General features: G+C 53.4%; 1 protein-coding gene across 2 annotated transcripts; it reads right to left on the bottom strand.

Annotated features, from left to right (window-relative positions):
- Nucleotides 1–231: 231 nt before the first annotated feature.
- LOC121274685 (dual specificity protein phosphatase 10-like) lies at nucleotides 232–15,666 on the bottom strand. Of its 2 annotated transcripts, none has more exons than XM_041181985.1 (4): nucleotides 15,548–15,666; nucleotides 14,099–15,224; nucleotides 8,229–8,570; nucleotides 232–2,669 (listed from the first exon to the last, which is right to left on the bottom strand). In XM_041181985.1, exons 2-4 carry the CDS (start codon nucleotides 15,210–15,212, stop codon nucleotides 2,404–2,406), a joined length of 1,722 nt encoding a protein of 573 aa, XP_041037919.1. In that variant the 5' UTR covers nucleotides 15,213–15,224; nucleotides 15,548–15,666; the 3' UTR covers nucleotides 232–2,403. The 2 variants fall into 2 exon arrangements, with proteins under 2 accessions (XP_041037919.1, XP_041037920.1); XM_041181986.1 differs by having other exon boundaries at nucleotides 232–2,666.
- Between the last annotated feature and the right edge of the window lie 219 nt (nucleotides 15,667–15,885).

Below are 15,885 nucleotides of genomic sequence, written 5' to 3'. Positions count from 1 at the left end.
AGAGGGAGAGTTGTCTAGCGTCCAGTCTAACATGGAGCTGGGTGGTTATCCGTGTCGGAGAGAGGGAGAGTTGTCTAGGTCCAGTCTAACATGGAGCTGGGTGGTTATCCGTGTCGGAGAGAGGGAGAGTTGTCTAGGGTCCAGTCTAACATGGAGCTGGGTGGTTATCCGTGTCGGAGAGAGGGAGAGTTGTCTAGGGTCCAGTCTAACATGGAGCTGGGTGGTATCCGTGTCGGAGAGAGGGAGAGTTGTCTAGGGTCCAGTCTAACATGGAGCTGGGTGGTTATCCGTGTCGGAGAGAGGGAGAGTTGTCTAGGGTCCAGTCTAACATGGAGCTGGGTGGTTATCCGTGTCGGAGAGAGGGAGAGTTGTCTAGGGTCCAGTCTAACATGGAGCTGGGAGGTAATCCGTTCCGGAGAGAGGGAGAGTTGTCTAGGGTCCAGTCTAACATGGAGCTGGATGGTTATCCGTGTCGGAGAGAGGGAGAGTTGTCTAGAGTCCAGTCTAACATGGAGCTGGGTGGTTATCCGTGTCGGAGAGAGGGAGAGTTGTCTAGGGTCCAGTCTAACATGGAGTTGGGTGGTTATCCGTGTCGGAGAGAGGGAGAGTTGTCTAGGGTCCAGTCTAACATGGAGCTGGGAGGTTATCCGTGTCGGAGAGAGGGAGAGTTGTCTAGAGTCCAGTCTAACATGGAGTTGGGTGGTTATCCGTGTCGGAGAGAGGGAGAGTTGTCTAGGGTCCAGTCTAACATGGAGCTGGGTGGTTATCCGTGTCGGAGAGAGGGAGAGTTGTCTAGGGTCCAGTCTAACATGGAGTTGGGTGGTTATCCGTGTCGGAGAGAGGGAGAGTTGTCTAGGGTCCAGTCTAACATGGAGCTGGGTGGTTATCCGTGTCGGAGAGAGGGAGAGTTGTCTAGAGTCCAGTCTAACATGGAGCTGGGAGGTTATCCGTGTCGGAGAGAGGGAGAGTTGTCTAGGGTCCAGTCTAACATGGAGCTGGGTGGTTATCCGTGTCGGAGAGAGGGAGAGTTGTCTAGAGTCCAGTCTAACATGGAGTTGGCTGGTTATCCGTGTCGGAGAGAGGGAGAGTTGTCTAGGGTCCAGTCTAACATGGAGCTGGGTGGTTATCTATGTCGGAGAGAGGGAGAGTTGTCTAGAGTCCAGTCTAACATGGAGCTGAATGGTTATCCGTGTCGGAGAGAGGGAGAGTTGTCTAGGGTCCAGTCTAACATGGAGCTGGCTGGTTATCCGTGTCAGAGAGAGGGAGAGTTGTCTAGAGTCCAGTCTAACATGGAGCTGGGTGGTTATCCGTGTCGGAGAGAGGGAGAGTTGTCTAGGGTCCAGTCTAACATGGAGCTGGGAGGTTATCAGTGTCGGAGAGAGGGAGAGTTGTCTAGGGTCCAGTCTAACATGGAGCTGGGTGGTTATCCGTGTCGGAGAGAGGGAGAGTTGTCTAGCGTCCAGTCTAACATGGAGCTGGGTGGTTATCCGTGTCGGAGAGAGGGAGAGTTGTCTAGGGTCCAGTCTAACATGGAGTTGGGTGGTTATCCGTGTCGGAGAGAGGGAGAGTTGTCTAGGGTCCAGTCTAACATGGAGCTGGGTGGTTATCCGTGTCGGAGAGAGGGAGAGTTGTCTAGGGTCCAGTCTAACATGGAGCTGGGAGGTTATCAGTGTCGGAGAGAGGGAGAGTTGTCTAGCATCCAGTCTAACATGGAGCTGGCTGGTTTTCCGTGTCGGAGAGAGGGAGAGTTGTCTAGGGTCCAGTCTAACATGGAGCTGGGAGGTTATCAGTGTCGGAGAGAGGGAGAGTTGTCTAGGGTCCAGTCTAACATGGAGCTGGGTGGTTATCCGTGTCGGAGAGAGGGAGAGTTGTCTAGCGTCCAGTCTAACATGGAGCTGGGTGGTTATCCGTGTCGGAGAGAGGGAGAGTTGTCTAGGGTCCAGTCTAACATGGAGTTGGGTGGTTATCCGTGTCAGAGAGAGGGAGAGTTGTCTAGGGTCCAGTCTAACATGGAGCTGGGTGGTTATCCGTGTCGGAGAGAGGGAGAGTTGTCTAGGGTCCAGTCTAACATGGAGTTGGGTGGTTATCCGTGTCGGAGAGAGGGAGAGTTGTCTAGGGTCCAGTCTAACATGGAGCTGGGTGGTTATCCGTGTCGGAGAGAGGGAGAGTTGTCTAGAGTCCAGTCTAACATGGAGCTGGGTGGTTATCTGTGTCGGAGAGAGGGAGAGTTGTCTAGGGTCCAGTCTAACATGGAGCTGGGAGGTTATCCACGTCGGAGAGAGGGAGAGTTGTCTAGCGTCCAGGGTTTGGACTCCGATCGCGGTGTGGTTTCGCTGGCTTTGGTGCTCTGTCCTGGAGTTTGGTGGCTGACTGGACGGAGGCAGAATGATTGTACAGGATGCCCTAGACCTCGGTCTCCAGCCCACTGAGTTTCGGGGTGAGTATGCGGGGAGTGAGCCCCTTGTTGAGGTCCATTTCGAACTCCAGCAGTTGTCCCATGAAGTTCAGATTGGGGGAGATGATGGGTCGTTTTCCCTTGACGTATTTATAGGCGTCAGTCATGGTCATCAGCGTGTGCTTCATCAGGTAGGCAATGACCAGGGTAGCAGAACGGGACACACCAGCCTGGCAATGGATGAGAACCCCCTTACCCGATAGGTGCGCTTCTTCTGGGAAAAGAACAGCAAGAGGCCAGAGTCACAATCCGCTCGAGAATCCGGCAGACACCCCACATCCCCAATAAACCCCTACACACCCCACATCCCCAATAAAGCCCCACAAACCCCACATCCCCAATAAACCCCCACACACCACACATCCCCAATAAACCCCCACACACCCCACATCCCCAGTAAACCCCCACACACCCCACATCCCCAATAAACACCCACACACCCCACATCCCCAATAAATGCCCACACACCCCACATCCCCAATAAACCCCTACACACCCCACATCCCCAATAAACCCCTACACACCCCACATCCCCAATAAACCCCCACACACCCCACATCCCCAGTAAACCCCTACACACCCCACATCCCCAATAAACACCCACACACCCCACATCCCCAATAAACGCCCACACACCCCACATCCCCAATAAATCCCTACACACCCCACATCCCCAATAAACCCCTACACACCCCACATCCCCAATAAACCCCCACACACCCCACATCCCCAATAAACCCTTACACACCCCACATCCCCAATAAACCCCTACACACCCCACATCCCCAATAAACCCCTACACACCCCACATCCCCAATAAACCCCCACACATCCCACATCCCCAATAAACCCCCACACACCCCACATCCCTAATAAACCCCTACACACCCACATCCGCCAGAGTACCCACACACCCCACATCCCCAATAAACCCTTACACACCCCACATCCCCAATAAACCCCTACACACCCCACATCCCCAATAAACCCCCACACACCCCACATCCGCAATAAACCCCCACACACCCCATATACCCATTAAACCCCCACACACCCCACATCCCCAATAAACCCCCACACACCCCACATCCCCAATAAACCCACACACACCCCACATCCTCCAGAATCCCCACACACCCCACATCCCCAATAAACCCCCACACACCCCACATCCCCAATAAACCCCCACACACCCCACATCCCCAATAAACCCCCACACACCCCACCTCCCCAATAAACCCCCACACACCCCACATCCGCAATAAACCCCTACACACCCCACATCCCCAATAAACCCCCACACACCCCACATCCCCAATAAACACCCACACACCCCACATCCCCAATAAACCCCCACATACCCCACATCCCCAATAAACCCCCACACACCCCACATCCCCAATAAACCCCCACACACCCCACATCCCCAATAAACCCCCACACACCCCACATCCCCAATAAACCCCCACACACCCCACATCCCCAATAAACCCACACACACCCCACATCCCCAATAAACCCCCACACACCCCACATCCCCAATAAAACCCTACACACCCCACATCCCCAATAAACCCCCACACACCCCACATCCCCAATAAACCCCCACACACCCCACATCCCCAATAAACCCCCACACACCCCACATCCCCAATAAACCGCCACACACCCCACATCCCCAATAAACCCACACACACCCCACATCCCCAATAAACCCACACACACCCCACATCCCCAATTATCCCCCACACACCCCACATCCCCAATAAACCCCCACACACCCCACATCCCCAATAAACCCCCACACACCCCACATCCCCAATAAACCCCTACACACCCCACATCCCCAATAAACCCCCACACACCCCACATCCCCAATAAACCCCCACACACCCCACATCCCCAATAAACCCCCACACACCCCACATCCCCAATAAACCCCACACACCCCACATCCTCGAGTATCGCTACACATTTCTATAATGCCTTACACATCCCTGGCAAATAATAAAGTGCTGCTCTGTCATGAAGTGCTTCATTTGCACTGTAGGAAATGCAGAGTCTAATTTACACACAGGAAGATCCCACAAACAACATGTCATCAGTTATTTCTAATGGTGTTAGTTAAGGAATAAATTTTGTCCCACAGGAATTCCCGGCTCTTGCAATAGTGACAGTGTGGTTATTGTAACATGCTATCAGAGAAGGCAGATAGGGCCTCCAGTTAATGTCCATCGTAAAGGTCAGCACATCATTGTAACAACTGATTTGTGTTGCCAATTCCCACAGTCCCCACCATTCTCTGAAGCCATTGGTGTTGTGGGTTACAGATTCCATAAGCACCAGTACCTGACATAAGTGAATAAAGGCTGGCTATTGGACCATGTAGTGGATTGGGGCAAGTGAATCACAGCTGCCCTTGACCCAATCCTCATCCACATGTTAAATTTAGTGTGACAGTGCACAGTGTGACAATGCCGGCGTGACAGCACCGTTTAACAGTGAACAGCATGACAGTGCACAGTGTGACAGGGCACAGTGTGACAGAGCACAGTGTGAGAGCTCATGGTGTGACAATGCAGTTTGACTGTGCACAGTGTGACCGCTCATAGTGTGACAGTGCACAATGTGACGGTGCACAGTTTGACAGTGCACAGCGTGACAGCTCATGGTCTGACAATGCAGTTTGACAGCGAACAGTGTGACAGCTCATGGTCTGACAATGCAGTTTGACAGTGCACAGTGTGACAGCTCATGGTCTGACAATGCAGTTTGACAGCGAACAGTGTGACAGCTCATGGTCTGACAATGCAGTTTGACAGTGCACAGTGTGACAGCTCATGGTCTGACAATGCAGTTTGACAGTGCACAGTGTGACAGCTCATGGTCTGACAATGCAGTTTGACAGTGCACAGTGTGACAGCTCATGGTGTGACAATACAGTTTGACAGCGAACAGTGTGACAGCTCATGGTCTGACAATGAAGTTTGACTGTGCACAGTGTGGTGGTGCATAGAGTGACAGCGCACAGTGTGACCATGCAATTTGACAGTGCACAGTGTGACAATGCAGTGTGACAGCGAACAGTGTGACAGCTCATGGTCTGACAATGAAGTTTGACTGTGCACAGTGTGGTGGTGCATAGAGTGACAGCGCACAGTGTGACCATGCAATTTGACAGTGCACAGTGTGACAATGCAGTTTGACAGTGCACAGTGTGACAGCTCATGGTGTGACAATACAGTTTGACAGTGCACAGTGCGACAGCTCATGGTGTGACAATACAGTTTGACAGTGCACGGTGTGACAGCTCATGGTGTGACAATGCAGTTTGACAGTGCACAGTGTGACAGCTCATGGTGTGACAATGCAGTTTGACAGTGCACAGTGTGACAGCTCATGGTGTGACAATACAGTTTGACAGTGCACAGTGTGATAGCTCATGGTGTGACAATATAGTTTGACAGTGCACAGTGTGACAGCTCATGGTGTGACAATACAGTTTGACAGTGCACAGTGTGACAGCTCATGGTGTGACAATGCAGTTTGACAGTGCACAGTGTGACAGCTCATGGTGTGACAATACAGTTTGACAGTGCACAGTGTGATAGCTCATGGTGTGACAATATAGTTTGACAGTGCACAGTGTGACAGCTCATGGTGTGACAATACAGTTTGACAGTGCACAGTGTGACAGCTCATGGTGTGACAAGACAGTTTGACAGTGCACAATGTGACAGCTCATGGTGTGACAATGCACGGTGTGACAGTGCACAGTGTGACAGCTCATGGTGTGACAATACAGTTTAACAGTGCACAGTGTGACAGCTCATGGTGTGACAATACAGTTTAACAGTGCACAGTGTGACATCTCATGGTGTGACAATGCAGTTTGACAGTGCACAGTGTGACAGCTCATGGTGTGACAATACAGTTTAACAGTGCACAGTGTGACAGCTCATGGTGTGACAGTGCAGTGTGACAGTTCATGGTGTGACAATGCAGTTTGACAGTGCACAGTGTGACAGCTCATGGTGTGACAATGCAGTGTGACAGTGCACAGTGTGACAGCTCATGGTGTGACAATGCAGTTTGACAGTGCACAGTGTGAGAGCTCATGGTGTGACAATACAGTTTGACAGTGCACGGTGTGACAGCTCATGATGTGACAATGCAGTTTGACAGTGCACAGTGTGACAGCTCATGGTGTGACAATACAGTTTGACAGTGCACAGTGTGATAGCTCATGGTGTGACAATATAGTTTGACAGTGCACAGTGTGACAGCTCATGGTGTGACAATGCAGTTTGACAGTGCACAGTGTGACAGCTCATGGTGTGACAATACAGTTTGACAGTGCACAGTGTGATAGCTCATGGTGTGACAATACAGTTTAACAGTGCACAGTGTGACAGCTCATGGTGTGACAATGCAGTTTGACAGTGCACAGTGTGACAGCTCATGGTGTGACAATGCAGTTTGACAGTGCACAGTGTGACAGCTCATGGTGTGACAATGCACGGCGTGACAGTGCAGTGTGACAGTTCATCGTGTGACAATGCAGTTTGACAGTGCACAGTGTGAGAGCTCATGGTGTGACAATACAGTTTGACAGTGCACAGTGTGACAGCTCATGGTGTGACAGTGCAGTGTGACAGTTCATGGTGTGACAATGCAGTTTGACAGTGCACAGTGTGACAGCTCATGGTGTGACAATGCAGTGTGACAGTGCACAGTGTGACAGCTCATGGTGTGACAATGCAGTTTGACAGTGCACAGTGTGAGAGCTCATGGTGTGACAATACAGTTTGACAGTGCACGGTGTGACAGCTCATGATGTGACAATGCAGTTTGACAGTGCACAGTGTGACAGCTCATGGTGTGACAATGCAGTTTGACAGTGCACAGTGTGACAGTTCATGGTGTGACAATACAGTTTGACAGTGCACAGTGTGACAGCTTATGGTGTGACAACGCAGTTTGACAGTGCACAGTGTGACAGCTCATGGCGTGACAGTGCATGGTGTGACAGTGCAGTGTGACAGTGCAATGTGACAGTGCACAGTGTGACAGCGCACAGTATGACAGCTCACGGTCTGACAATGCAGTTTGACTGTGCACGGTGTGACAGTGCATGGTGTGACAGTGCAGTGTGACAGTGCAATGTGAAGTGCACAGTTTGACAGTGCACAGTGTGACAGCTCATGGTGTGACAATGCAGTTTGACAGTGCACAGTGTGACAGCTCATGGCGTGACAGTGCACGGTGTGACAGCGCACAGTGTGACAGCTCATAGTCTGACAATGCAGTCTGACAGTGCACAGTCTGACAGTGCACAGTGTGACAGCGCACAGTATGATAGCTCACAGTCTGACAGTGCACAGTCTGACAGTGCACAGTGTGACAGCGCACAGTGTGACAGCTCACAGTCTGACAGTGCATAGTCTGACAGTGCACAGTGTGACAGTGCACAGTCTGACACACCCAGTGTGACAGTGCACAGAGTGACAGGCACAGTGTGACAGCGCATGGAGTGATAGTGCATTGCGTGACAGCGCACAGCTTGACAGTGCAGTTTGACAGTGCACAGCATGACTACAGTGACAGTGCACAGTGTGACTACAGTGACAGTGCACAGTTTGACAGTGCACAGTGTGACTACAGTGACAGTGCACAGTTTGACAGTGCATGGTGTTTCAGTGCACAGTGTGACAGTGTACGGCATGGCGATGCTCAGTATGACAGTGCACAGTGCGATGCCTCCTACACTTACCAATGAACTCGAACGCCTCTTCGAAATACTGGCGGAGGTTCTGCTTGCTGTTGTCAGTGGCTGGCAGCCTCTTGTAGCGCACATTGCCCACCTGGGCATGGTAGAGTGGCAGATGTGTGGTGACATTGATCACGTATCCCACATTTAGCTGCCGCATCTTGGCCAGGTCCTGTGCGTCTCGCTCATTGCCCAGGTACAGGAAGGGAACGATGGGGCTCAGCTCTGCATTTTCAACATCAGGGGTCAAGGGGGTCATAGCTTGAGGGTCACCGGCTACCTGTCCACATCTGTCTTCCTCTTGGTCCCATGGTCTTGTCAACTCGTTATTCTCACCCCCGCCATCTGGAAAATCAGAGCAGAGAAAATATCTCAAATCTGTCACAGTTCCCTCAGATCCCATATCTCCCCCTGTCCCCCCCTCTGGCTCTATTACCGATTCTCTTCAATCTGTGTCCCTCTGGTTACCCACCCTCCTGCCGCTGGAAACACTTTCTCCTCATTCACTCTATCCAAACCCTTCCTGATTTTGAACGCCTCGATTCAATCTCCCCCTTAACCTTCTCTGCTCCAAGGAGAACAATCCCAGCCTCTGCAGGGCCCTTCTCCTGCATCATCCGATAACCAGTCCCCAATCACTCCACACCCAGGCTCTTTAGCTGCCGAGGTTTAGTGTGTGTGTGTGTGTGTGTGTGTGTCCCTGTGAGTGAGTGCGCGTACACACGAGCGCAAGTCTGTGTCTCACTCTGCATGTGTCCCTCACTCGCAGCCGGGAGACAGTCCACCACCTGCCAACGGACCCCCCTGGCTGGCCGGTTAACCCCAGCGCTGTCGGGGTAGGGGGTGGGAGGAGAGTGAGCACAGACCCCCTGTCTGGCCGGTTAACCCCAGCGCTGTCGGGGTAGGGGGTGGGAGGAGAGTGAGCACAGACCCCCTGTCTGGCCGGTTAACCCCAGCGCTGTTGGGGTGGGGGTGGGGGGTGGGGGGAGAGTGAGCACAGACCCCTCTGTCTGGCCGGTTAACCCCAGCGCTGTCGGGGTGGGGGGGGGGAGAGCGAGCGCTGGAGTCTGTACACACACGGAGGAACGCAGACTGACGGCTCCCTGAAACCTCTGGGAGCCACAGCTTTTCAAAATGAAAAATAAAGATGTTAAAGTGAGATAAACATGTAACTCAGTCACACGAAGATTATTTTAAAAAATTGTTGTTTTTTTTTTGATTTACTGTCGGAAACCTCACTCGCCTGGGGAGGAGGTTTTGTACAAAATGCAAAGGCCGCCTGGCCGATTCGCCCAGACACCAACTGTAAGGTCGGACAAGCGGGCAAAAACCTCTCAACTACTTCCTGAAGGGTCTTCATAGGCCTCTGAATTGTCAGCCAGCGCTCTGCCCACTCTCACATGTGCCCACCAGCCAAAGGATCGCCAGAGTGCACGATGTGTTGGGACATCATCACAAACTATTTCACTCCCGTCTGGATCGGGAGCGTGTCCGGCCACAAAACAAAAAGTTCTGCCCACTGTGTGTGTACCTCACTGTGTGTGTATGTGTCACTGTGTGTGTACCTCACTGTGTGTATATATATCACTGTGTGTGTATGTGTCACTGTGTGTGTACCTCACTGTGTGTGTACCTCACTGTGTGTGTATGTGTCACTGTGTGTGTATGTGTCACTGTGTGTGTACCTCACTGTGTGTGTACCTCACTGTGTGTGTATGTGTCACTGTGTGTGTACCTCACTGTGTGTGTACCTCACTGTGTGTGTATGTGTCACTGTGTGTGTACCTCACTGTGTGTGTACCTCACTGTGTGTGTATGTGTCACTGTGTGTGTACCTCACTGTGTGTGTACCTCACTGTGTGTATGTGTCACTGTGTGTGTACCTCACTGTGTGTGTACCTCACTGTGTGTGTATGTGTCACTGTGTGTGTATGTGTCACTGTGTGTGTACCTCACTGTGTGTGTACCTCACTGTGTGTGTATGTGTCACTGTGTGTGTACCTCACTGTGTGTGTATGTGTCACTGTGTGTACCTCACTGTGTGTGTACCTCACTGTGTGTATGTGTCACTGTGTGTGTACCTCACTGTGTGTGTACCTCACTGTGTGTGTATGTGTCACTGTGTGTGTACCTCACTGTGTGTGTACCTCACTGTGTGTGTATGTGTCACTGTGTGTGTACCTCACTGTGTGTGTACCTCACTGTGTGTGTATGTGTCACTGTGTGTGTACCTCACTGTGTGTGTACCTCATTGTGTGTGTATGTGTCACTGTGTGTGTACCTCACTGTGTGTGTATGTGTCACTGTGTGTACCTCACTGTGTGTAAATGTGTCACTGTGTGTGTACCTCACTGTGTGTGTACCTCACTGTGTGTAAATGTGTCACTGTGTGTGTACCTCACTGTGTGTGTACCTCACTGTGTGTATATGTGTCACTGTGTGTACCTCACTGTGTGTGTACCTCACTGTGTGTATATGTGTCACTGTGTGTGTACCTCACTGTGTGTGTACCTCACTGTGTGTATATGTGTCACTGTGTGTGTACCTCACTGTGTGTATATGTCTCACTGTGTGTGTGTCTCACTGTGTGTGTATGTCTTACTGTGTGTGTGTGTCACTACGTTGTGTGTCTCACTGTGTGTATATGTCTCACTGTGCGTGTGTGTCACTGTGTGCGTATGTGTATTGCAGTGTGTATATCTCTTGCAGTGTGTATATGTCTCACTGTGTGTATATGTCTCACTGTCTGTGTGTCTCACAGTGAGACATATACACTGGTTGGATAAATGTTACCCCCATCCTGATGGACTGATGTAACCCCCAATGGACAGATGTTACCCTCAATGGACAGAAGTTACCCCCGATGGACAGATGCTACCTCCGATTGACAGAGGTTACCCTCGATGGACAGATGTTACCCTCGATGGAAAAATGTTACCCCGATGGACAGAGGTTACTCTCGATGGACAGATATTACCTCCAATGGACAAATGTTACCCTTGATGGACAGATGTTACCCCCGATGGACAGGGGTTACCCTCGATGGACAAATGTTACCCCCGATGGACAGAGGTTACCCTCGATGGACAAATGTTACCCCCGATGGACAGAGGTTACCCCTGATGGACAGAGGTTACCCCCGTTGGACAGATGTTACCCCCGATGGACAGAGGTTACCCCTGATGGACAGACGTTACCCCGTTGGACAGATGTTACCCCCGATGGACAGATGTTACCCCTGATGGACAGACATTACCCCCGATGGACAGATGTTACCCCCCGATGGACAGAGGTTACCCTCGATGGACAAATGTTACCCCCGATGGACAGAGGTTACCCTCAATGGACAAATGTTACCCTCGATGGGCAGAGGTTACCTCTGATGGACAGAGGTTACCCCCGATGGACAGAGGTTACCCCCGTTGGACAGAGGTTACCCCCGATGGACAGAGGTTACCCTCGATGGACAAATGTTACCCCTGATGGACAGAGGTTACCCCTGATGGACAGAGGTTACCATCGATGGACAGATGTTACCCTCGGTTGACAGATGTTACCTTCGATGGACAGATGTAATCCCCGATGGACAGAGTTTACCCTCAATGGGCAGATGTTCCCCCTGATGGACAGATGTTACCGTCGACGGACAGATGTTACCCCCAATGGACAGAGGTTACCCCGATAGACAGATGTTACCCCCAATGGACAGAAGTTGCCCTTGATGGACAGATGTTACCCTCGATGGACAGATGTTACCCCCGATGGACAGAGGTTACCCCCAATGGACAGAGGTTACCTCCAATGGCCAGAGGTTACCCTCGATGGACAGATGTTGCCCTGGAAACCAAGCAGATGGTCAGTCTGGACCTGGACCCAGTAAGCAGCCAGAATGGACGATGGGTCATTTAGATTAGCAGAACCCATTCTCACCAACACACGGCTGCTACCCACAAATTCCCAGGACAGTGCAGGGTGGGGGTGAGACAGAGTCAAGGAGAGAGACAGACAGACAGACAGACAGAGGAAGAGGGAGAGGGAGAGAAAGCGACAGAGAGCGACAGACAGACAGAGAGAGAGGAAGAGGGAGAGAAAGCGACAGAGAGAGAGACAGACAGAGAGAGACAGATAGAGAGAGAGTGAGGAAGTGGGAAGAAAGCGACAAAGAGAGAGAGAGGGACAGAGACGGAGAGGGAGAGAAAGAGAGAGACAGACGGAGTTAAGGACTGAGAGAGACATGGAGGGAGAGGCTAAGGGACAGAAGCAGCTTGTGAGCAGGAACTGCAGACCCTGTTAGACTGAGGGTGAGTGAGGGATTGGGATTTGCCCATTTCCCCCTTTGACAAAGCCACTAGTGTCAATTCCCCAAAGTAAACTGGGTTAGTGAATGGGACAGAAGTGAGCAGGAGGTGGGGAGGGGGGGCGGGGGGGTGCGATAGAGGGAAGGAATCTAAATGGGTGAGGGTAGGGGAGAGGAGGATATGGGGGGAATGAAGGATGGAGAGGAGGGGATCAGAATGGGAGGGGTGAGGATGGGAGTGAGGAGGGAGTATGAGGTGAGGATGGTGGGAAGGAGGTCAGAGGCGGGGCTGGCACAGAGGGACTGATATTCACCATTCCATCCATCCCTTCTCCAGCAAGGAGTCCGATACCCAAGCCTGGCCTTGTTACAGTTCCACAATCCCGGAACTGGGCTCCAGACAGCTGACCCCGGCACGGACCGGGAACCGGACCCCGGCACGGACCGGGAACCGGACCCCGGCACGGGCCGGGAACCGGACCCCGGCACGGGCCGGGAACCGGACCCCGGCACGGGCCGGGAACCGGACCCCGGCACGGGCCGGGAACCGGACCCCGGCACGGACCGGGAACCGGACCCCGGCACGGACCGGGAACCGGACCCCGGCACGGACCGGGAACCGGACCCCGGCACGGACCGGGAACCGGACCCCGGCACGGACCGGGAACCGGACCCCGGCACGGACCGGGAACCGGACCCCGGCACGGACCGGGAACCGGACCCCGGCACGGACCGGGAACCGGACCCCGGCACGGACCGGGAACCGGACCCCGGCACGGACCGGGAACCGGACCCCGGCACAGACCGGGAACCGGACCCCGGCACAGAGTGGGAACTGGATTCCAGCACGGACTGGAAAGCGGGACCCGGCACAGACCGGGAAGTGGATGCTGGCACAGAGCAGGACCTGAATCTCGGCACAGATCAGGAACCAGACCCTGGTAACAGACTGGGGCATGAACTCCGGCACAGATTGGGAAATGGATTCCAGCATGGACTGGAAAGCGGGTCCTGGCACAGACTGGGAAGTGGACCTTGGTGGACTCTATGAGCTGGACGTGTGACCTTTGTAGTCAATGTGGCACGAGGCATCACCCTCAGCTATTTTAGACCCTCAGAAAGTCAGCATGGCCTATAGAGAGAGAAGGGCAGACAGCGGCTGCTACAGCAGAGACTCACAAGGGATTAACAACAGAGTAAGGGTGGGCTTGGCTATTTCTTGTCTCCTTAAACCAACTCCTGACAGCCCTGCAGTTGGTGGTTGCGGAGGTGATAACTGAGCAGGAGGAGCCTTTCATTGGTCTGTGATTGACTGGGAACCCTGGCGAGATGGGTTTGAGGGAGTTCAAGCTGGTCACAATGATTGCTCCTTGCTATCCCTGTTGGGAAGGTAGAGGGGGACTGGAATTTGGGCTCTTGTATTCCACCCCCCAGTCCAAGGCCTCCCCTTAATGCTGCAGGCAGCCTGCTTTCCACAATGAGCACTGAACAAGGGGGTGCAGAACACCACGACGCATACACAGTGGCTGAAAAACAAGCAAAACCCGTCACAAAGGCTGATGGGCGGGCCCCATACCTGGTAAATGCAGCGCATCCTTGTCCTCTCTGCTGAGTGAATCTAGGATCAGGTGGAGTGAATGCGGAGTGACGGCCTTACTGGATCTCGGCTCAGAGCTGCTCGGGTCCTGGGGCCAGTTTGGTTGGAAGGGCTGCTTGGATTCCCTGCTGGAGAGAAGGTCAAAGACGGTGAGCTGACCCTGTTCGGCCCGGCTCCTGCCCGAGCTCTCTGACCAGCTCAGGCTCATGGCCCCCTGCAGCTGATTCTTGGTGTACTCCACCAGATGACGGCAATCCAGGATGATGGCTGACTGCTGCTGGACCTTCGACTGGGTCATCTTCTTGGCCAGTTCCTCCGGCCAGATGGTGCGGATGTTGTAGTCATCGTCGTCTCCGCTGGCCTTGGACCCCCTGGGGTCGTAGGTGACGATGGGGTCGCTGCTGCAGAAGCTGCAGGTGGAGCCGACCGACTTCATGGACGGGTCGCAGGTGATGCAGCTGAGGGAGCGCAGAGCTGGGAAGCAGGCCAGCTTCCGGAGGGCTGGCCCACAGCCCAGGGCCCTGAGGCTGGGCTTGCAGGGAACGCAGGAGGCGGTGCCGGATTCGTCCCGTCTCATCCGCCTCCAGCAGCCCCGGCAGCCACACTTCAGAGGGTGCATGATGCCAAGGCAGGAGGTCGCGGGGCTGGAGAAGCAGGGGCGCTCCCAAGGTCGGGCTGTCTGGAAAGTTCCCCTCTGGTCCGCTGTGTGAGGTGGGGATGAGCAGCTCCTCGGGCCAACGCCACCAGGCTGCTGCTGGACCAGAGAAGGTTTCCTCAGCACCTGAGCTCTGAAGGAAAGTTGTGGGGTGTCCCTGATGTGCTGGGGGTGCCCGGCAGACACCCTGCTGTCCAGAGGGTGGCTGTTGGCCGGCTGGCCAAACTCCTTGCTCTCGGTCCCACCACCAGGGAGTCCTTGAGTCTTCTGGAGTCCCAGAGCAGGAGTGAGTGTCAGCTCTTGAAGGTCAGGGCTCTGGGGGCTGCGGTGGGACAGTCTCCTGTCCACAGATGGAGCCTTGTTAAGATGCAGTGCCAGTGTGCGGGGCCTTTGCAGTATCTGTACCACCAAACGTTCATCCAAGGGAGAAGGAGGCATTGGAGCGTCCAGCTGGGAGAGAGAGAGAGAGAGACAGAGAGAGACAGAGAGACAAAACAAGCACATCCGATCAATTGCAGCAGGCTGGAGCATTTAGAAGTTGCAGTCACCGTCTGAGTGATGCATACAAATGTAAAACTGATTCATTGCAGCAAGAACTGACCCAACGCAACATCCGATTTACAGATACTGAAACTGAACATTTCAATGCAAATCCCCCCACCTCCCCCCCACACACACACACACACACACCCCCTCCCTCGATGCAATCGATGTATTTGTTATTTTATTTTGCAAAGGGGTGAAAAGCACCATTGCAGTGAGGGGGCACTCACGTTCGCTTGGCTGCGGGGCCGGGCCAGTGCTGAGAGCCGGTGTGTGGGTCTGGGTCTGGGTCTCGGTCTGTGCCCCGCTCGCTTCTGTGGGTCTGTCCCTGGGTCTGTGTCTATGTGAAGATCCCTCCTCGGCCCAGCTCCCCTTCTCCCAGTGATTGACAGGCCGGCCGCTGACATCACCGGCAGCCAATGGCAGGCCGCCATTCACAAAGCGACACTTCACACAACAACCAGGAAGTGAAGGGGATTAATGTGGAGTTAAACTCTCAACACAGCGGGGGGGGGGGGGAGTAAACTCCAAATACAGGGGGTTAAACTCCAAGTACAGGGGGTTAAAC

This window comes from Carcharodon carcharias (assembly GCF_017639515.1).
Source record: "Carcharodon carcharias isolate sCarCar2 chromosome 37 unlocalized genomic scaffold, sCarCar2.pri SUPER_37_unloc_2, whole genome shotgun sequence".
NCBI classification, from domain to species: Eukaryota; Metazoa; Chordata; class Chondrichthyes; order Lamniformes; family Lamnidae; genus Carcharodon; species Carcharodon carcharias.
This window is presented reverse-complemented; position numbering and strand designations above follow the sequence as displayed.